At 41.0% G+C, this 22,948-nt stretch overlaps 4 protein-coding genes and 1 pseudogene across 4 annotated transcripts; 3 read left to right on the forward strand and 2 right to left on the reverse strand.

The window, feature by feature from the left end:
- Positions 1–865: 865 nt before the first annotated feature.
- Positions 866–3,395, forward strand: LOC122660106 (probable CoA ligase CCL5). The gene is made up of 5 exons (XM_043855287.1): positions 866–2,105; positions 2,590–2,735; positions 2,831–2,898; positions 3,006–3,108; positions 3,277–3,395. The coding sequence occupies exons 1-5, from the start codon at positions 872–874 to the stop codon at positions 3,388–3,390; spliced, it is 1,665 nt and encodes a 554-aa protein (XP_043711222.1). The 5' UTR covers positions 866–871; the 3' UTR covers positions 3,391–3,395.
- Positions 3,396–6,030: 2,635 nt separating this feature from the next.
- LOC122658291 (auxin-responsive protein SAUR64-like) lies at positions 6,031–6,483 on the reverse strand. The gene has a single exon (XM_043853211.1). The coding sequence runs from the start codon at positions 6,481–6,483 to the stop codon at positions 6,031–6,033; it is 453 nt and encodes a 150-aa protein (XP_043709146.1).
- Positions 6,484–7,091: 608 nt separating this feature from the next.
- Positions 7,092–7,440, forward strand: LOC122660107 (annotated as a pseudogene).
- A 6,765-nt stretch (positions 7,441–14,205) lies between these two features.
- On the forward strand, positions 14,206–14,595 carry LOC122658292 (auxin-responsive protein SAUR36-like). The gene has a single exon (XM_043853212.1). It carries the CDS (start codon positions 14,206–14,208, stop codon positions 14,593–14,595), a length of 390 nt encoding a protein of 129 aa, XP_043709147.1.
- A 3,257-nt stretch (positions 14,596–17,852) lies between these two features.
- On the reverse strand, positions 17,853–18,203 carry LOC122658293 (auxin-responsive protein SAUR68-like). Its single transcript, XM_043853213.1, has one exon. It carries the CDS (start codon positions 18,201–18,203, stop codon positions 17,853–17,855), a length of 351 nt encoding a protein of 116 aa, XP_043709148.1.
- Positions 18,204–22,948: the final 4,745 nt, after the last annotated feature.

A 22,948-nucleotide genomic window follows, 5' to 3' on the forward strand; every position in this document is an offset into this window, starting at 1 on the left:
AATAAAAAAGTTGATGCGACTTCTCGAAATAAAGTGTCTGCCATTGTGGAATTTGGATTTTGAATAAATATATTGATGTGACTTAGTTGAAATAAAGTGTGTGGCTTTGGCCCTAGAGCTTTAATGAAATGGGAGATTTTTTTATTTGTATGGGTAAAATCCAACGCAATGGATTCTCATTTGGATAGATTTTGACATTTTTGGGGTCCAACCCATGTATATACCTATAGAACTAGTTTTCTATGCATTATTATATGCTTTGAGATTGATTTCGATATTTAAAAAAAAGTTTTTTAAGTTCTCTTTTGACTTAAAATCCCAAATATGCATACATTATATGTAAATATATAGTCATATTTTTTATTTAGAGAAATCGTATTAAATGCATACCATATTATTGCCGTATGCATTTTATTCCATCGAATATTTGAAAAGTATTTTTACTGTCTAATCCGTTTAATTGTCGTACATCTTTATATCCATTCAATTATCGTTCCCAAACTTACTAACTATGATCCGGATCCTCTAAAATGACATTTAACCACTAGAGACAATCTACCACCATCCATGAGAGGTGGGGACCACCTTGGGGTTGTGGTGATCACACCCCAGGTGGGAGATCGACTTTGGTGGTTCAATGTGCATCTGAATTCAAGTCTCTCACCGTGCAATGATTAGATTGAGCAAACATATTTATTGGAATAAAGTGTTTTTTTTTTCTTTTGGCTAAAGTTCAAATAGTGAGGAACATTGCACAGATTTACATTATTAGATCATACATTTGAAGTTCATGGGAGTTGAATTTATATCCATCTTAGTGATTCATGTTGGAAACCTGATCTCCTTCCCTTCATATTAAAAGCATCCATTAATGGCGTCTGATAGCGTATCGATCGATATTGACCCAAGAAGCGGCTTCTGCAAGTCCAACTCCGTCTTCTACAGCAAACGGAAACCCGTAGTCCTACCCTGCAACGACTCCTTGGATATCACCACCTTCATCTCCTCACGTGCCCATAGTGGTAAAATCGCCTTCATCGATGCCTCTACCGGGCGCCACCTTACCTTCCCACAAGTCTGGCGTGCGGTCGATTCCGTGGCTTCCTGCTTGTCGGAGATGGGCATACGAAAGGGTCACGTGGTCCTTCTTCTCTCTCCCAACTCCATTTTCTTCCCTATCATTTCTCTCTCCGTCATGTCCCTCGGTGCTATCATCACCACTACCAACCCTCTCAATACTCCTCAAGAGATTCGCAAACAGGTCACCGATTCCAAACCCACCCTCGCCTTCACCACCCAATCCCTCCTCCCTAAACTCTCCGGCACGGGTCTCCCCGTCATTCTCATCGGAGGATACGACAACCTCTCCTCCAAGCTGCAGACTAAGATCGTTTCTTCGCTAGAGGACATGATGAATGAGACGAGTCAGAGAGGACTCCAAACCCGAGTCAAGGAACGAGTGAAACAGGACGACACGGCTACGCTGCTCTACTCGTCGGGCACAACCGGAGACAGCAAGGGCGTGGTCTCGTCGCACCGGAACCTCATCGCGATGGTTCAGACGATCGCAGGCAATTCGATGAGTTTTGAAGAGCAGACGTTCATCTGCACTGTGCCCATGTTCCACATCTATGGCTTTGGTGTATTCGCCACGACGCTGCTGGCGTTGGGATCGACGGTTGTGTTACTCTCCAAATACGATTTGGATGAGATGCTATCTGTGATCGCCAAGTACGGGGCGACTTACCTGCCGCTCGTGCCACCGATACTGGTGGCGCTGATCAACCAGGCGGAGAAGGTGAAAGCCAAGTACGACTTGAGGACACTACAATGGGTATTGTCGGGTGGGGCTCCCTTGAGCAAGGAAGTGATCGAGAGTTTCTTGGAGAAGTATCCGACGGTGAGGATTCTGCAGGGTTATGCGCTGACGGAGACCACAGGGCTTGGAGCTTCCACGTTAACGCCGGAGGAGAGCCAGCGATACGGTACGGCGGGGCTGTTGGCGGCCAGCATGGAAGCCAAGATCGTTGACCCGGACACTGGAGAGGCCTTGTCCGTGAATCGGACTGGTGAGCTTTGGCTGCGTGGGCCCTCCGTCATGAAAGGTAAAGCCCACCCACATAGTGGCCACATTTGGATTTAAAAAAAAAAAGAGAAAACGAAAAGAAAAGAAAAGAAAAGATGATTGATGTAAATGTATTACTCCGTAATTATGCACGTTTGAAGTGCATTTGAGTGGATTAAAATTCAAGAACATGTTTTGGGTCACAGTTGCACTTTAAATGTGTACTGGGCAATGCACCGCACTTGAGAGGATAAAAATCCTCCAAACTATACAATTGAAGATTGGATTTGCTCGTTTTCGTTCTCAATCTGGTTTGGTTCGAATTCAGGTTTTGATTGGTCTAATTGTTTGGTTTTTACTAGTCTCCATTCAAAACCCTCACAATCTGGAACCACCCAATAAGGCTTCACTTCGGTTCAATAGATTTCGATTGGTCCAACTGGTTCGGTTGGATTTTAATACACTCTATGGATTAGGTTTGTAATAAGTTGAAGAATCTTGTTTGTGTATATGTTTGTTTGAAGGTTATTTCAGCAACCCAGAAGCCACAGCATCAACATTAGATAGGGAGGGATGGTTGAGGACAGGAGACATATGCCACATCGACGAGGAAGGATACATATTCGTGGTGGATAGGTTGAAGGAGCTCATCAAATACAAGGGTTATCAGGTAGTGACATATTTAATTAGCTAGTAATTAATTAATATAGCTACTAATTTACATGGAAGCACTCACTCACTCACTGGTGTGTATGATTGTGGCAGGTCCCTCCTGCAGAACTAGAGGCATTGTTACTAACACACCAAGAGATAGTTGATGCTGCTGTCATACCGTAAGTATTTCTGTTCCTTTCCTTGTGTTAGCTATTTAGATCGTAATAGATAATTAATACTGTTGGAACCAATTAACATGGAGGGTGCTAAGTTAATTGTCTCTCAGGTTTCCAGATAAGGAGGTGGGACAGTATCCCATGGCATATGTGGTGAAAAAATGGGGAAGTAATTTGTCGGAGAGTGGTGTCATGGACTTTGTGTCTACACAGGTGAGAGAGTATTACTGTTACGTGCCTATTGGGGTTCGATCTAGTATATGAACATTAACTTGGACCTGCAGTCTAGTATTAGATAGATTAAAAATTTTAATTTAACGTGTTCCATCAACTTTAGAGCTTTTGATTTTTAACTATGACGAGATATTTGCATGCATGCAGGTGGCTCCATACAAGAGAATCCGAAGAGTGGCATTCGTGGGTGCCATCCCCAAGAACCCATCCGGCAAGATTCTGAGGAAGGATCTAATTAAGCTTGCTATCTCAAAGCTATGAGAATTAATTTGCAAGTTGGCATCTATCTATCTATCGTTGTATTCATCAACATCCCAATATTTAAATGTCCTATTTGATATCTTTGCAATCCTTGGCTTGGATGGTGTTTTTTTATTGAAAACTTTAATTGGTAATATTTTACTCTTGTACAATGTACTCTGCAAAGTTTAGGTTTGAATCTCTGGAAACATCTTCTTTACAAAACAGGGGTAAGACTGCATACATTATGATCCTTTCCAAACCTTACAGTGGCGGGAGCCTCGTGCACTAAGTACACCTTTTTTTTACGATGTACTCCAACACCGCAACTTATTATCATTTGGACAAGTATGTAGGTGTGTCAAAAAGTTGGCCTGCACCAGTAAGACCGATCAGAATAGACTGGTTAAGAACCTAAACCGGACCAGCCGTTTACTAAACGGTTTGGATATTGGCTCACTCAACGCATTAAATGGTTGGTCACACTGACTGTAAAATCTAGGGCTACCTACCGAGACCAATGGAGTTAATAATAAAATATTATATATTGTTTATATATATATATATATTATATTATTTCATTCATAATTCATTGGACATTATATATATTATATAGATAATGGCAGAACCACTTTTTGCATTTTATATGTATACCCGCACTGCAGTGGCCGACCCAGTGTTAATATATTTAGTATAAATTACATCTGGGGTATCTAAAAGTTTAGAGAAATTACAATTACGTCTAGGACATATCACGTTTGATATATATATATATATATTTTTGGGTATCCTTTTTTATATTTTCAATTTTACTCAAGCCACCACCTTCAATCACGGGAAGCTGGCTCCCACCCTCTTCATCCCTCCGTCATCCCGTCCCTTCTCTTTCTCTCACAAAAAAACAAAAAAAAATGATTAGATGGGTTATAATAATGCAAGGAGAGACATTATAGGCAAAAGGGTCATCTGATGCAAACTACTACGAAGGTGAATGATGATCAGCTTCGAGGGTGGTCTTCCTCCTTAGAACAGAGAGATAGAGAAGAGAATATTCATTTGTTTGCATACCTTGCACCTTGAAATCCTTACAATATAAAAGCCATAGAAAAAGATTTCTTTTGACAATTCCTAACACCTTGACAGACCCTATCACATTTTATTTGTCTTTTCCTAACTGTATAATCAGATATAATCATTCAGGGTCACTGGGCGTTTTCTATGCCTTTGGGTTCTACGTGTTCCTTCATCCATGTTGGTTGCTGACGTGTCTCATCTCAAGAGAGATATTAAAACAGATTATTAACCACTCCTAATCATAACTCCTAATAATTTCCACCATTTCATTAACTAAACTAATAATTTAATTAGCAATCTCCCTTGGAAGTATCTTTTTCCTTAAGGACAAACAAAAGTTTGCTCCATTGTTTCGTAGGGAAAGACAGCCCCAATAACAGGTTTCGTAGTGTTAAGGCCAAGGATCATATAGGAAGGACATGCCAAAACTGGTAACATGGTGAAAGTGCAGCGGTGATTCTATCATTTAAACCAAGAAAAACATTATTTCTTAAATACCCAATGAGAAAAATAATATTGTTCGATCGCATGGCTCCTATATCCAGACACAATAACATGCAAAATTACCATCTAGTCCTTCTTGAAGTTAAAAACTCATATGTGCTGATGTCACTGTACACACTTTCATTGGCCCCACACTGGTGCACAGGCTATATAACCAAACAACGATCTCTTGCCCATATCCAATACTCAAAATGGCCATATTAGTTCTCCATGTGGCACAAATAAGTTTCCAGACCAAAATTTTTTTTTGGTGAAGAGCTTTCAAAACTTTTATGATCATATGACTCAAACCCAACTAGTAGACATCAATTCATATATGATCCAACCATGACATGTGATCCTTGTCATTTTGGAGAAGTGTATGTGGAATTGGCAATGGAATTGACTTGCCTATAAAAAATGAAAAAAAATCTGAACCCTTAAAAGTAAGTATGAATAAATATGGGGAAAAAGATTTGTCTGGGAGTGTGGCCTATGCCAGCATGCCCATGAGTTTATCTCTCTCCTCCTTATGTGAAAAGATAATTCTACCCCCTTGTTTTGAGGAGGAGAGAGATAAACACATGGGAGTCCTGGCGTCGGCCACACTCCCGCACAGAAAACTGCTTCCTGCCGCGAGTCTGATCTGGATTCCTCAAACCATGCCATCAACTGCCTAATACGTGAAGAGTTATGAGTTACTACTTATAATTGGAAACCAATGTGAAACCTTTTATATGATATTGTACGTACAAAACGCTAAGAATTATGTTTGTTTCAACATTCATTTTCACATAAAATAATAGCAGAAGAAGAGAAGAAGCAAGAACGAAGAAGAAAGGCAGAGAAAACGCAGGGAATTAACGTGGTTCAGCTCATCAGACTAGAGCCTACATCCACGGTGCTAAACTCCCACTCAACTTGCTTTCTTGGGGAGGATTCTATTATCTTTAAATAGATTACAATGGTAGTGATTTCCGTGATTAATATGGTAACTACAATCATAATTTGATCTGGTTTTATTCCCTACTATAATGGGATTAGGAGGATTAGGATGATTGTGATGAGCTGTCAACCTAATCTCGCCAACAATGTCCAAGATATCTAAATTATAGCTATGGAAATGTGACTTCTAGCATCTTCAAAAACCATGGTAAGGAGTGTTTGTTGGTGACTCTGTTCAAGGGAATGGGTTGAAGAAGATGCACCACACGGACCGTTTGGTATGGAGACTAGCAATGCCATCTCTAGGTCTCTAGATACATTTCCTTGGACCAAAGAGACAATATATTTCATGAAAACAGAATCACAAGGCAATGTGATTGGTCCACTACTCCCTTCAAGTCCAAACTCCTCTTCAGCCATTTTAAAGAGCTCTCTGAAAATGTTGTTACTGAGAAATTCCAAAGGGATCATGAAACGACTTTCATCAGTAGTGTACACAACGAAATTTCCTTTGTTGGGTAATGTGATTCTTTTCCTTCCAATGGCTGCCGCCGTCCCGATCCGCCACTTCCTTGCCATCTTCATCATGAGCCTCTTAGTGTTGATCATCATAGCTTAATTGATAGGAGACTTTGAACAACAAAGACAAGGTCTAGAGAATTCAAGATACTTTGTTGTTTGAGTAGAAAGCAATGAAGGAGGCTTGTTTATCTATTGTAAGGATAGAGTGATAGGAGTTCAAATCCAACCACAGGTTTTGTTGTGTTTGTGTGTAGTGCTAAATGGGAAGCAAAATCATGTGAAGGTTTGGTATGTGGACTTGTTATGGTTTCAGTTAGGCTATCAACTCATCAAGCTGGCAGGGCATAGTTAGCAATGTATCTGTTTCATTCTTCTCAGCCATGCAATGACACCATTAGCCTATCCCATTTCTGCCAAACAATGTACTACAAAATGTTGGGGATACGATATCTTGTATTTCGTCGCTTGCATTAATAGGTTGATTCCAAATTAAGGGCCGTTAAGAAGTCGTCGGTGAGTCATGGTCTAGAGAATTGAGGCTTCTTTTCTTTCTGTTTTTTTTTTTCCAAAAATTTTCAGGTACAAACACAAAGTCACAACTCACAAGCCATTCCTTTCCCTCCATACAAAATCAATCTCCATCCTTATCATCTCCACTAATTGGTTTCTTATAACACCAAACAAGCCTTCCATTTACCAGAACTTAAACTCCACCTATCTAATCTAATTCAAGAAAGAAATTATCTCTATATCATGACAAGCACCAAGAAGTTGGGCAAGATGATGGAGAAGTGGAAGAACAGAAGGAAGGGTCATCGTTTTGTTGTTTATGCTAAAGAAGACAAGAGATTTGTTGTCCCTTTTGTATTATTTGAACCACCCCATTTTTAGAGTGCTTTTGGAGATGGCTGAAGAGGAGTTTGGCTCCATGGTTCATGGTCCCCTGCAGGTTCCTTGTGAGGAAGAGCTAATGGACTACATTATCTCTTTGCTAAAGGAAAAGTCCTTCTGATGAAGTAAAAAGAGCACTTCTCCATCACATCTTGTAGGAGGGAAGAAACAAAAAATTCAATTTTCTTCCCATCTCTGTTTCTCTAACCTTTTTTGTTTTTGTTTCCTTATTGGCTTATTCCCACTCCCCCACCCGGCTCTCTGGGCTCTGGTTCATATTTTATAGAGGTTGCCAAGGCCAGACTCTTATGAAAAATATGATTTTAGTACAGTTTATTAGTGATTAAGATATTCCATGGCTAATAGTATAATATTAGTATCAAAGTACTATTGTTCTGGAATGTGTATACTTTTATTCGTATTACGAATAGTAATAATTTGGATTAAGTTTTCCTTCACCCAGGATGAAGAGATAATCTCTTCAATAATGGTGATATGACATTATGATTAAATTATGGGATTACCTTTAACTCCCACCCCTATTGTTCATAGTCCAAAATATCCTTCTTCAGTTCAATTATAAGGACAGATGGGGTGCATGAAAAGATTCTCTCTTTCCCATGGATGGAGAGATACTGGGTCCCTATAATTTTATTAAATTTATAGTGTTGGTAAATACCCGTCCATGCACTCTCGACCGCAGCAAATGGGACATATGTCATCATCTAACCATACATGAAGCGTACGGCCGTACACGGTATAGGTAGGTGATCAGATTCCTGCTGGGGACAAAAGAGGCAATATAAACCACCAGGGCCCAGACAATGGGTCCCGGCCCACTAGTGAAATTCCATTTCTTAAAGGTACCAATCCAAACAAATTGAAAATATCTTCATTCTTGATCTTCTCTGTTCTCCTTTGGGAAAGCTGGCAGTTCATTCCAAGAGCAACACAAACATCTTTTTCCTATCTTCAATAAAAGCATGCATTTCTGTTTTTTTTTTTTCCTGATATTTTCAATAAAAGAAGATCTATCATACCATTTGAATAATAAAAATGGGGAAGAAATATATTTCTGTAGTATTCATGATAACATCAATTTGTGAAATCTTAACCTGTACACCCAAGTCTCTACTGCCCCAACCATTCCTTTCAATAAAGAATAACTTCCAAACATTTATTCAATGCATACGAGGACAAAAAATTGACACAACAACAACTACATGACCAAACTAAAATCTCATCAGTTCATGATCTTCGTAACTTTAGAGCTTCAAAGCGAGCAGAAAGTGCATCATAATCTGGCAGTTTAGGTTGAAGGTGAGGAGCCAGATCCTATAAGCTCCTTCTCGGACTCTGTCGTATCCCATTCAATATGGTATTAATCCTTAGCTATCTCCTTCATAAGCTTCAACTTTACTTCACCAGTAGGCGTTCTGACTGAGAGCTTCTCAATCAGCTTTATGAGAAATAAAAAACCAACACAAAAATGCACAACAAAATCAGTAGCTGTAAGTCATTCACAAGCTAGCTATTTAAACATGGAAAGAAAACCAAATTTAACTAAGAGAGCTGCAAATGAATTGAGTCCTCCAGACAATCTGTTCTTGCACAATCTGGTTATGTCCTCAAGACTGATACAGAGTTACAGACATCCAAAGGGACAAGTTCTATCTGCATACTCTTATAATTGTTGGATCACTACTAGATCTAAATAACCCAATTATGAACTGATCTCGTCTGTGTATACCCATATATAAGAATTGAACAAGTGAGATGATGCTTCAAGATGGACACAGCTCATGTCAAAATGAAATCATCTTAAGTTTTTTTTCAGATTTCTCCGAATGAATTCATATTGTTTATTCAGCTTCTGATTACCTTAGATAATTCCATTTTCAGTTAAGATTGTATGGACTAATATTCCATAGGAGAAAAAAAATAAAATGAAAATGCACGATTCCTTTGCCGTAGAACTCATCCTTAAAAGCTAGTCTTTAAGAGTGAGTTCTATAGTTCTATCAGAGTTTCCAACAAGTGATATCAGAGTTAGGGCGTGACAACTTCAGTGTGCCTTTGAGGATGTAAGTCTCCCGAGGAAGATTTCAGTTCCCACGTGTACCCTCTTGCTGAGGGATTGATGTTAGGATTCCATGCAAATGCAACCAATCTCACATCGAATATGAGTAGCCTTGAAGACTTACAAGGATTCACCATAGAATGGGGTCCACCCCCTCTTATGACAGCTGGCACTAGGGAACTTTACCGGACAGAGACTTGCAGGAGATAATTTACTGTAATAAAATGAGGCCAAACACCTTATCACACAATGTTCCTGAAAGAAGCTTTATCCTTGTCGTCGCCAGTTTCGTCATAGTTTTGCTGCATTATTTTTAAATAAATTTTAACAAATTAGAACAGGGTATCTCAAAAAGGAGAGGGAAAACGAGGGCTCTCTCTCTCAGAGATGATTCGAAAGAGTAGGAATAGAAAGAGAAATGAGGAGAAGACACAAGACATACCATTTGGAGGAGTTGAAGCCCCGGCGGAAAATTGAGACTCCGAACTTCATGACTACCTTGCAAGGCGCTACCACAGCTCTGCTCACCACAGTCATTGCTGAACCCACCAGAAGAGGAAGAGAAATTAGAGTGGCCAGAGCGGGACCGACTGCCTCTAAGGGATCCAAAGGCGAAAAAAAGTAACGGTAAGCTGAGGTGGAAATTATGGGGGCGAACAGATACTGACAGGGAAGGTCTCACAAAGCACTGAATCACCGACTTTCGCTTTTTCAGAATTCTTTGACAATTTTTTTTTTTTTTTTTTTTTTGGTAGAACAGGGTATCTCAAAAAGGAGAGGGAAAACGAGGGCTCTCTCTCTCAGAGATGATTCGAAAGAGTAGGAATAGAAAGAGAAATGAGGAGAAGACACAAGACATACCATTTGGAGGAGTTGAAGCCCCGGCGGAAAATTGAGACTCGAACTTCATGACTACCTTGCAAGGCGCTACCACAGCTCTGCTCACCACAGTCATTGCTGAACCCACCAGAAGAGGAAGAGAAATTAGAGTGGCCTGAGCGGGACCGACTGCCTCTAAGGGATCCAAAGGCGAAAAAAAGTAACGGTAAGCTGAGGTGGAAATTATGGGGGCGAACAGATACTGACAGGGAAGGTCTCACAAAGCACTGAATCACCGACTTTCGCTTTTTCAGAATTCTTTGACAATTTTTTTTTTTTTTTTTTTTGGTAATGGGAGCTTTACATATATATTTGATAGAAGGGGACGGGGGAGGGGGGCGGGGGGGGGGCGGGGAAAAGATACCAGTCAAGAGACTCGAACTCGAGACCTCTTGGTGAGCATGGGCATGAAGCGTACCACGGCTCACCAACTGAGCTAAGCAGTTGTTGGTAATTCTTTGACTTTTTTGTGTATTCTTTGGTCAAAAGAGCCGTTCAGCCGAGAGGAAACACGCGGGCCGAGAAAGTGCTGTTGCAGGCACTACGCGGTCATACTCTCCACACTTGCACATGCATGCGCATGCGCACGTGCGCATTAACTCACATTCTACATGCTTAATATTTTGTGTTTTTTTTCATTTGGGAAGTAGTTTTCTATCTACGCCAACACTCCAATGAGTCTATCTCTCTCCTCCTCAAAACAAGGGGGTAGAGGTGTCTTTTCATATGGGAAGTGAGAGATAGACTCATGGGAGTGCTAGTGTAGGCCACACTCCCAGACAAAGTTCCTTTTCCCTTTTATTTTTATTTTGGGAAAGGGTACCTAAAAGGCAGAGTAGCCCCTACGTTGGGAGCATGTAGAAGCATCAATAGGGGCGGGATTTCCGTCTTTCATGGGTTGGGGTAGTCATTTTACATCCCTTCGCGTCTGTACGCAGAGGCCAAGTTATTAGGGGTGAAATGGGCCAGGTTGGGTTGGGTTTTTTAAAACATCAGCCCAACCCTAAGTCATCTTAGATCAGCCCAAGCTCAACCCTATCAGGCTCAACCTAGCCCAGTCCAACCTTGATGGACCTTGATCAGGCCAGATTGGGCTGGGTTGGCCCTGATTGACACTGATATTTGCCAAGGGCAAGGTTGGTTCTGATTGACCCTGATTTTTGCCAAGGCCAAGTTGGCCCTGATTGATCCTAACTGGCCCTGCTTTTTTTGCCATTTTGCGTCCTCCCATGCATTAAAAACTGAGACACACATGTGATTGAGTATTGATTAGTTTCATACTCATAGTTTTAAAAACTTTCATTCAATAGATAATTAGACTTTTTTTTTTATAAACCAATAGATAATTAGATACTAAACAAAAATTATAAAATGTAAACACTAAATTGTAAAGGAAAACCTAACACTGGGCTAGGACGGGCTCAGCTCAAGGTCTCAACCCTTGTCTAGCCTGACCTTGACCCCAGGCCTGAAAATGTCAACCTTAACCCATCCTCAGGGTTGAAAAATCCAGCTTGGGCTCTGTTCGGGTTTATGGCAGGCTCGGGCTGACAGGGCCAAACTTACACCCCTACATGCTACCTTTAAGGGTTCTTTTTCCCTTCTATTATTTAAATAAAGGGCAAGAGATTGCAGGGCCATCCACATGGATGAGATTTTTTATTCCACAGGGGATGGGTGGTAATTAATTTTGTGCGCTCTCGTGTCTAAGTGTAAGATCAACGCGACTCGGTGACGTTTTTTCTTTCCTTAAATAAAAAAATTTAGGTGGCATGCACTCGGGCAACAGGAAGATCATTGCGTGCATTAAAGGATCCCAGCGCCAACTTTCTATTGCTATTAGTCCAGTGAATTTTTATCGTATGCGGTTCCCTGACCAGTGCGGTTCCCTAGTGCCTCTCACAAGAGGAGGGTGGACCCCACCTGGGTAGAGAGTTCGGTCAAATGCCCCGGGTGGGTCCCACCCCCTCTTGCGAGAGGCACTAGGGAACCGCACTGGTCAGGGAACCGTAGACGATAACGATTCCAATCCAATAGTGCATGATATTATCTACCTGCCATCATTTTTTGTTAATTGTTTTTTTAATTAAATTTAATTTTCAGAAACAGTGCTGACTCTCTAGCCCAAAAGGCGTTATCATTAGCTTGTGGGATAGATTGGCCACTATCCAATCCATGGATTCAGATTTCTTGTAACTTTGATTTCACATGATTTTAGTGTCACTTCGACTAGATTTCTCTTTACCAAAACAGATGTCGTATATCAGCTGGGAAGAAGAGGAGGAGCCAAGGGTCCCCGCAATTCCCTTTTGGTTGTGCACTCGGGCTTTCTAGCCCAAAAGATTAAGTTTAGTGGCATTGTTGGGATTTTGGGTTAGGTCCAAACAGTGTGCGTTACCGTTAACAATGCAAACGCCCCAAAATGCTAAAATAGCTATATGGCCAAGTCCTGGCCAGAACCAATTATTGTGATGGGCCTGAAATAATTAAAGTCGGTCAGGCATGTATGTAGTATTAATGGACATGTTTTCATCTCCGAAAGGGAAAGAAAACTTGGTTTTTTCTTTCATTCACCTATCTACAGGGCAAATTTTATTACAATAACCCTTTACACTTGGAAAGAGTTTCATCAAAACTGAAATTCTATGTCCCAAAAAAAATATAAATAAATAAGGAAAATATTTGTTGTCGGGCTTCATGGTCCAAAGGAAGTCATGCGCACAAACATCCAAGGGGAGAGGTGGGGTGGTTATTCACTGCTCCATATGAGAGGAGCCGCCAGGAAGCGTTTTGGTGCCTACTAGCCTAGCCTATCTAGTAAAGACCTGATAAGCCAAATCCCACCTTCACCTTGATGGTAGGAAAGTTAGGAGTGGGGATATAAAATTAAGGGAGAATATTCTCTGTGCCGCAGCGTAGGGTGCGCCCAAACACATGGGTAGTCTTTGCAGGGGGGGTAGGGTGGTCATTGCACCCACCCCATGTGTCTGGGCACAAACTGTACTGTAGCACAGAGAACATCGACCTTAAAATTAATTATGATTGAGTTTCAGTCTGGCTGCATAACATATGCAAATTGCTAGCGCCTCCCTCTATCGATCTCTCTCCTCCCACAGCTTGTCAGCGTTCTTTCTCCCAAGTATAATATATTTTTAGACCTTTGTCAGGATAAGATAAAGTGCTAAACCACCACACAAACATATCTCGGGTGGGACCTAGGAATAGATGGTGTGTCTCAGAGAGTCCTAATCTGTATTTGCCCAAGATAATAGTAGAAGATCAATTTTGGGGACCAAAAAATGGTAAACACAACCAATATAATACGGCAGATTTCTCTACAAAAGCAAAAGGCATTCAATAGATTTCTTTGAAACCCAAGAGTTGATTGAACTAATTAAGCTCTCACCCAACGTTATCACGCTGGATGTCTAGGTCCAAAAACGATTTGTGATGATCAATCACAAGGGAAAAGGCTGGGCACACTTAAGCTAACGCCCACGTACTGTGTCTATCTTTCTCTTCCTTTCTTTGAAATGACCCCCTGCCCCTCCTCCTGTATGATATCGATCCCATCCGCTCCCTAATTGATGTCGCGCGCCTGCTAATTTACCGCACACAGGTGGTACGTGTACGTGCTTCAAGAGATCATCTACAGTTCTCAAACAGCACACAGACATCCCCATGTTCATAGGACCCACTGTACTGTACTGTTGCTGCTCAGTAAGCCAGCACAAATTAATTGCAGCCCAATCATCACATGGTTTTGCATTCCAAGCATATCCAAATTCCAAACCCTCACTCAATATTAGCCACTCGATCCTCATGTCTGCAGCTACTTTGAAATATTGTCTCCATTTATAGTTGTATAATGTATATAAAGAAGCCAGCCACCCTCCTCCCACCTCCATCAAACACCTAGCTATCTCCTCCACAATTCAGTCTTTACAGTTCCAAGTCAGATCATGATAAACAACAAGAAGCTAATTATTGCCATGGCAAGAAGATGGAAGAAGTTCGCAGTTGCTGCTGGCCACTGGAGAATCTCAGAAGGTCGTAGTACTAAGGGTTCCCAAAGGTGTAAGAGTCAAGTGGTGGCTGATAAGGGTCATTTTATAGTCTACACGGCTGATAAGAAACGTTTCATGATCCCTTTGGCTTATCTCACCACCAACATCTTCAGGGAGCTCTTGAGAATGTCTGAAGAAGAGTTTGGATTACCAGGTGATGGGCCCATCACACTTCCTTGTGATTCTGCTTTCATGGAGTATATCATCTCATCTGTGAAAAGATGCCCATTACCTTCTCTAATTCAAGCACAGACCAGCCAACAAATTCTAATTGATGCCTTTTGAGATTGGCGCGCTGTGATCTCCCTCAACGTTAGAAATTTGTATATAGACACACACTATCTTTGATTCAAAACATAGCACACAAAGTTGAGAACTCTGTGTTCTTTTTTTTTTTATTGTTTGGTAAACAAGAAGAAGCCTGTGTTCACCTTGTAATTATTAGTTCCAATTTTATAAATGAAATATATTTCAGTCTATCCTTTTATGAATGGTTTTTCTTGGAATAAGAGAACTTTTCATTGAATGGGAAAAACAATCCACACCACTCTTCACGCCACAATGTGATCTTGTTTATGTCTAGGGTTTTCTTACGAAGATAATATGTAAGAAACCCTAAAACAATCATAATCAGTACCAAGGAGTGGGCTCAAACTACATGGCTGAGCTGGGGGCCTTTTTTACTGTAATTGACCATGCTAGAGAAATGGGAGCTGAAAATATTTGGATTGAATGCGACTCGAAGGCGGTCGTCTCTACAATTCTCTCTAGTAAGTTTCCTTGGTATCTAATGAATAAGTGGTGGAAGGCCTCATCTTTTCTGGACACTATCAGGTGGCAAATCACTCATTGCTACAGAGAAGCAATTTTCACAGCTGATGCGTTTGCAACCCACGCAACGAAAAGAAAATGCACCACTTGTTGGACTAGTCCATCCCATTTTATTATGCAGACTGTCTATTGGGAAGCGCTAGAACGGCCTTTCTATAGATTTACGTAGATTGCATCTTGGGCTAACGGTAAACTAGGGGCTATGCCGAAGGTTTCAAGTTGAAACTCAGGATAGCTTTTTTGAAAATCATGAGTCATTCCTTGTACATATTTTCCCATTTCTAATATATATACATTGCTGACCTTTAGCAAAAAAAAAAAAAAAACCATAATAATACTCACACAATTATTATTTTACCCTTTATACATATAGTGGGCCCATAATACGACCTAAACATATACAAATCCAAAAATAATTACGTGAATCACTACATAATACAAAACATAAAACACAACAATCTCTACCTTCATTTGGATTCTGCTAGCCACCATGAAGAAGAAGTTATTTTTCTTTAATCTTGTAAATAGAGGTAAGAATGTCCATGCCCCTACTATCTTGCTAAATGGGCGTTGAGTTACCCACATCAAAGGCTTTGGGTTTCCTTTTTTCCGGTGGATCTCATTCCTACTGTATCTTCTTTTTTTTCCCCAATGAGGCTCAATAAATTCCCCCTTTGAGGATTTGCATTATATATATGAATTAATTCAATTTCCCTCGCATCTGTTATGAGGTTAAAAAGTTCGTTAAGTTTAGGGAAAAGATCCCCATGATGTCGAAATGAGATTCTTTCCCACACCCTCTAACATATTGAGTTGTGGGATTCATACTGACACTCTCTCTCTCCTCAGTAAAATGAGAACCCTCTACTGAACAAATTCGTCCCCTGCCCTCTTATTGGTGTGGTTTACTATGATGTTATGAGAAATCTCTTCCTTTATCAAGTTTAATAAGAGAGGGAATTTCTGGTCTACAAGGGTATCCGAATGGGAAGCTTTCTGCCTACAACTCATTTTCTTATAGGGGCAAACGAATCAATGAGCTAGGCCTCCTCTCTCTTCCTTCTTGTGTGTGTGTCAAATTTGGGGTTCCTTAACATTTTGAAAAGGCTCAAAATAAGGAAAACTTCATTATGCAATTATGTAGTATCACATATATGGTCAATCTATTGAATTGCAGATATACTTTGCACGACACATGGGCTTTTTGGTTCATGCAGTCGTTCAGGTGTTCGATATAAGGTCTGCCTGACTCAGTGTCTGGAGTCTAGACGTACTGTACTGTATGAGTCTACTAATACTATTCCTAATTATCTGGATCGCAAAAGGAGATCCACAGACAACTTCGCCGTTAGCTGTTTTTAGGAAACTCTTCAATAGCCCGAAAGGTCAAGAGACAAATGAGATATTTGAACATCTATCACTTGTTTGACTCTACTCCACAATGAATTATTGCAGAGACGGCGATGGGGGTCGATGTGTTTTTGACATGTTCCACCTTCACCATGAGGTGATGTCCAACAATCTCTTGACAAGTCCACCTCCAAATAATTAACGCATCTAGTCCAACCATCCATCACATGGCTTTGAGTCCCATTCAATGTGGTCCAATACTAGGAGACGACGATGGAAAATCTGAAATGGGGTGTCTCCATTTGCAGCTGTTATATAGCTTAAGCTAACTCAGCTATTCCCCTCGGCCTCTGCAGCTACTGCTCAAAGCCTAAAACACAAGGATTTACTCTGCAAGCCAAAGATTTAATAATCTCTATGAGGCTCATTGAGATGGAGAGGAAGTGACTAAAGACTTATTCCATTTGGAGGAGAAGAATCTCTTTCCCAAGAGTCAATGGTGATGAGACTGCCAAGCAGGGCATAAGGGTCATTTTGTTGTTTATACCCCTTGATAGTAGAAGGTTTGTGGTTCCCATGGAATGTCTCAGCAGCAGCATCTTCAGAGAACTCTTCAGTGTTGATGTATGCATTGAGGTTACCCTTCCCTAACACCGAGAGAGAAGAACTGTCGGTCCTTACCTGATTTTCACACTACCCTGGAGTCGAACACTCGACCTCTCATACCATGTTCGCTATTGCTTCACCTAAAAGCTCGAACTATTAGAAAAAGGCAGCAATAATGTATACTCAGGGATGAACCCATAAATTGACTAGTACTACCTACTCGGCCAAGTTCAGGTCTGACTCATGCAATCCATATTGAAACTTCAAAACCAGGAAACTCAAACATCCATATATGGACAGAAGTAGGAAAATGTTATTTTCTAAGTAATTCAAAACCTAGTAATGTAGAAACAAAGGGAGAGGAGTTTTCAACTCTGAGGAGAAAAATTGATCAGTTCTAATCTATATATCTTGTGTACAATAGCAAAAGAGGATTAGTTGGAAGATTTGAACCTAACCCTCTTATTTTCTAAGTAATTCAAAACCTAGTAATGTAGAAACAAAGGAGAGGTTTTCAACTCTGAGAAAAATTGATCAGTTCTAATCTATATATCTTGTGTACAATAGCAAAGAGGATTAGTTGGAAGATTTGAACCTAACCCTCTTTGTTTTCTTCCAAGTCTATTCTCCAGCTATAATAATTAATGGTATTCTCTTAGTCTATATTAAACATCAAGTACGTACAAAGGTTACCCCAAACATGGCTGATGTAGAAGCATATATGAAGGGGAAGGCTCTGTTCGTTCCTACATCTCTTACAAAGACCAGCAGAGTGCTTTCTTCAACTTTCTCGAGGGTTGTCCAGTGTGCCCATATCTCAGTAGAACAGATTCCATGAAATCCCCATCGCATGGCAGCATGATAGGCCTATGGCTTGCAAGCCCAAACTCTGTCTCTCCCATTTTAAGAAGTTGTGTGAAGATGGGTTCCCCGAGAAAGTGAAGGGGAACTTCAAAACGCCTGCCATCTGCAGCATAGACAGCAAAATGACCCTTAACAGAAACCAACCTCTCCACTGATCTTGAGAAGAATATCCTTTTGGTCACCAAGACTGCAAACCTAAGCCTCCATCTCTTCACCATTTCCACCAGGACTTTAGGATTCATTGTGGCTGAAATGGGTATGAGCTGATCAGTCCAGTGAATTGTGAAGATTTTCACGATATTTAGATATATAAGACACGGGAGAGAGAGAGAGAGAAAGATGGAAAGATACTTGGTATTGTCAAAGTGGGCGGAAAATTGCGTCAAAATGATCAGGCATTAACACTATGAAATCATGTCCAAAGATGAATCTCTATCACCTAACAATGTATCATTTGACCATTAAAGGGGGATAACGTTTCCTAATGGTTGGAGCAAAGGGTTGCGTTTACTTATACTCAACACATTTATTGTGTATGTATGCATATGCTGACTCTTCCAGAGCACCAAATAATGGCATTAAACGTGTACTTCTACTAAGTATATCTTTTTTAGGGTTATATGGGTATTTCGATAAAATTCTTAATTGTATAGAATTTCATTATAAATTTGTACTGAGGGTTTTTCTCTGTCATGAATCTGAGAGAGGTGTGAGAACGAGCGACTGTAACCCTATTCTCCATTGATAGTGAAGCAGATCTCATCTCATTGTGGAGGTAATCTTGTCCAACCATGTAAATCGTTGTATGCATTGTGTGATTTTTTTTTTCCATTAAAAGATGATTTGTATTAAAAAGAATAAAAAAGAATTACAAATGAAAAGCCTCTTGAAACTCAAACACAAAGAGCAAAGCCAGCCCCTCCCACCTTCGGCATTGCCATCAACAGGAGAAACTAACATGCAAACACAAGCAAAAGATCAACAAAAACGAAACTGAGGCCTTCCCTAAGCATCCATTTGTAGGTCATGAAAAATCGACTTTGATTTTCATTTTTTTTTGCTTCATTATAGGTTTCTATTTTTTTTGTACAGTTTTTTCATTTTTTTATTTTGGTACATAGGAAGACAAGTAATGGAAAATTATCTCCTTCAGTTCCCTGCCCGGCAGTGGGGACCGGCCCAGTTCCCCAGTGCGTCTAATAAGGGGGTTGGACCCCACTTGGGCAGAGTGTTCGGACAAGGGTAGAGTGGTCATTGCATCCCCCGCCCCCCTCCCCTCCTCTTTTGTTAGAGGCACTGGAGAACTGGGCCGGGCAGGAAACTAGAGGGGATAAAGATCCGACAAATAATGGGAAAATTATCGCCCCCAGTACTGGGGGCGCTGCTGTGCGCATTGTGCAGCGAAGCAACGCTCATGTGTGCACAGTGGGCCCCACCGTGTGCACATGGGTACTGCTACACCGCACAATGCGCACAGCAGCGCCCCCAGTACTGGGGGCGATAAAGATCCTAATGGGTTTTCTTTCTTCTCTTCATCCTCTTTATAAAAAATTCCTCTGAGATAAGATTAAAAGATGGTTATAAAACATTGTACGTATTTATGTTACAGAAATGGACGTGGTGCTGATGCTAGATAATCGCTTTTTTTGGTTTCTAAAGTGGTAGAATATTGCTAAGTGTGAACAAAATCCAAAAATGTCCACGGCCGACCTGCTTGACTTAACTCAATTATAAAACCATCCCTCTCAACATGGTCTTGTAGTAACATGCAATGCCTTGATGGATGTAACTGGATTTCCTTCCTGATCGCTATAAACACCAACTGCTTCCATTGTCCTATATATGTTCCACTCAATCTCACGTACGCACCTTATGACAACTATAATTATTAAGCTTCAAATTACTTATCACAGTTTATATATGGCCCTTGGCCCTTGCCTCCTGGGAAAGGTTTTGCGTTCAACCTTAGGCGCCTGATAACAACTAGGAATACAAGCATTGCGACACCAAGTGAGTTTTTCCTTCATAAGTGACGACACGCAAGTCTATAAGATGAAAACAGGACAAATATTACATGCAATCTAAATAGGGGAAATAAGGAAGAAAAGCTATACTATCACTTTTTGAGGAAACTTGTACAATTAGATGAAGGGAGTTCATCAAAATCAATATTGGCCTACCTCATGAAAGGAGGTGGGGACTGAGGAGGGAGAGAACATGAACTGTAGGTCTGTAGGTCCCACTCCATTTCTATATCCGAGTTTTTTCCATTTATCCTTATGGTTTCTGATCACTGATACATCAGTTATGGTTTTCAAACTCGACATTGTTTAGCAAATAATAATTACAAGCTCCTATATGGTTTTAGTGCCATTATAAACCAAGTTTATAGAAACAAAACTAAGGCTATGTTTGGATGCCAAGAAAAGAAAAAAACATAATAAGATAAAAATCATGATTATATGATAATATGAATGATTTATGTGTCTATCTCTCTCCTTAATTTCAAAATTTTTTGAGTTTTTTTTTTTTTGTGTGTCTTTTCTTGGCATTCAAACATCAATTTAGATCCTCTACTGCCGAGCTGCACGGCAAGACCATATTGTCGAGACACAGTGAGGCAGTGAATGACTGCCTTACCCCTGCTCAGGCAAGGCGCTCGGGCATGGTAAGGCAATCATTCCTCTCCTTGCTGTATCTCGGCAGCACGGTCCTGCCGGGCAACTCGACAGTAGAGGATCTGGATCCATCCAAACATAGCCTAAAGGTTCATTAGCTGAAACCTTCGTGAGAGAAAATAACACCTAAATACATCAAACTACAACCATAAAACTTGAACACCAAAACATAAAATATCTCGTTTGAAAGGGTACTGGCAATTTTGATAAGAAAATAGAATTTAGAGAATTCGTTGAGGTGAAAACTTCACTTAATTATTCTGAAAACTATTGTATGGTTATATACAGAAAATACAAAGAATCCTTGGAGAAAATCTCTCCAAGATAAAATCTATCTTCCTATAATGGGGAAGGGAGATAAGAAGGAAAGAATAAAGGAATATCTAATACAGTTACAGATTTACAAGATTAGGGAAGAGAAGAATTAGGAGAAGATAAGGTTGGTGAGCTAGGCATGCGCTAATTGAGCTGGGCATGCGCTAATACTCCCCCTCAAGTTGAAGCATGGAGATTGGAGATGCCCAACTTGGACCGTAGATACTGAAATTGCTCACGGCCAAGAGACTTGGTGAATAAATCGGCCAATTGATCTTGGCTTGATATCTTGGCCGAACGAAGAAATCCCTGCTGGATCTTGTCACCAAACCACATGACAGTCAATTTCGATATGCTTAGTGTGCTCGTCAAAAACCGGATTGGAGGCGATGTGGAGGGCCGCCGCATTATCACAATAAAGAGAGATTGGTGCGCTGATAGAGATGCCCAAATCACATAAAAGGTAAGAGAGCCATGTGAGTTCGCAAGTTGCCACAGCCATGGCTCGATATTTAGTTTCAGCCGAGGGTCTAGAAACTGTGGTTTGCTTCTTGGTCTTCCATGAGATGGGGCTAGAGCCAATGAAAATACAGTACCCAGTTGTGGACCGGTGGGTCATTGGACAGCTCGCCCAATCAGAGTCACAATAGGCCCGTAAAGAGAGATCTGATTGGCAGGGAATGAAAATGCCTTGCGCTTGTGTAGCCTTGATGTAGCGAAGTAACCGTATGCCAGCATCAAGGTGTGGTTGTCGAGGTTGATGCATAAATTGACTCAAAATATTGACTGTGTGCACAATATCAGGTTTGGTAACTATCAGATAGATTAACCGACCGACCATCCATCGACAAACAGAAAGGTCGGAGAGAACAACACCCTCGGAATCAGATAACTTCAAATTCTGCTCCATAGGAAAATCTGCAGGGCGAGTGCTAGTGAGGCCTGAGTCTACAAGGATATCTAAGGCATATTTGCGTTGGGAGACATAGAAGCCTGATATGGAATGTGCAATCTCAAGGTCGAGAAAATACTTGATGGGATGCCAAACCAGATCTACGATCACCGGTGGTTGAGCCACCACGGTTGGCTGAAGAGCCATTGCGAGGGAACCCGGGGGGTACCCATGTAATTTAAAACAGTGGGAATTGGAATGACCATCAACGTTGCAGTGAGTGGAATGGTATTTCGGACGTGAGCTGCTGTTCAATTTGGAAGACGATCTTGGATTCGCCTGAGTCGTCATGGCAGCATGCTCTGGTTGAGGATGCCGAGAATCGGTTAAGGTTCGTTGACGCTCTTCTTGAAGGAGAAGAGAGTAGGCTTTGTTAACGGATGGAAGGGGATCCATTAATAATAGTTGGCTGCAAACAATGGCATATGAGTCGTTGAGTCCCTGTAAGAAGTTCATCAAATGATCTTCAGCCAAGAGTGTATTGAGAGGTGCAAGAGCATTGCATGTGCAAACTGGCAAGGCACGATAAGAGGCCAGTTCATCGTGCAAAGCTTTGAGATTGGTGTAATATTGGGAGATGGAACCAATGTCTTGGCTGAGAGTAGCAATGGCTCGACGGATTTCGAAGATCCATGGGGCATTTCCTTGAGAAAATCGATCAAGGTGCTCCTTCCAAATTTCAGCAGCATTATTGTTCCATAGCAGGCTGTTTGCAATGGCCGGGGATGTGGAATGAATGAGCCACGATGTCACCATACTGTTGCATCGAAGCCAGGCAGAGAGGGTCGGTTCTGTAGCAGGTTTGGTGATGGTTCCATTGATGAAACCGATCTTATTTTTGGCCTGAAGAGCCATTGTAACAGCTCGACTCCAGGTGGGGTAGTTGTCACCAGTGACGAGCTTGGTCACCAAGGGACTGCCAGGTTGGTCGGATGAATGTAGGAAGTATGGAGGGGAGGAATCAGTCGTGGGAATGACATTGCTGGAAGCAGTAGCAGCAGCTTGGTGTTCTCCAGCCATTGGGAAAAAACGGATCGACTAG

The sequence above is a fragment of the Telopea speciosissima genome, chromosome 4 (genome assembly GCF_018873765.1).
Source record: "Telopea speciosissima isolate NSW1024214 ecotype Mountain lineage chromosome 4, Tspe_v1, whole genome shotgun sequence".
NCBI lineage: Eukaryota > Viridiplantae > Streptophyta > Magnoliopsida > Proteales > Proteaceae > Telopea > Telopea speciosissima.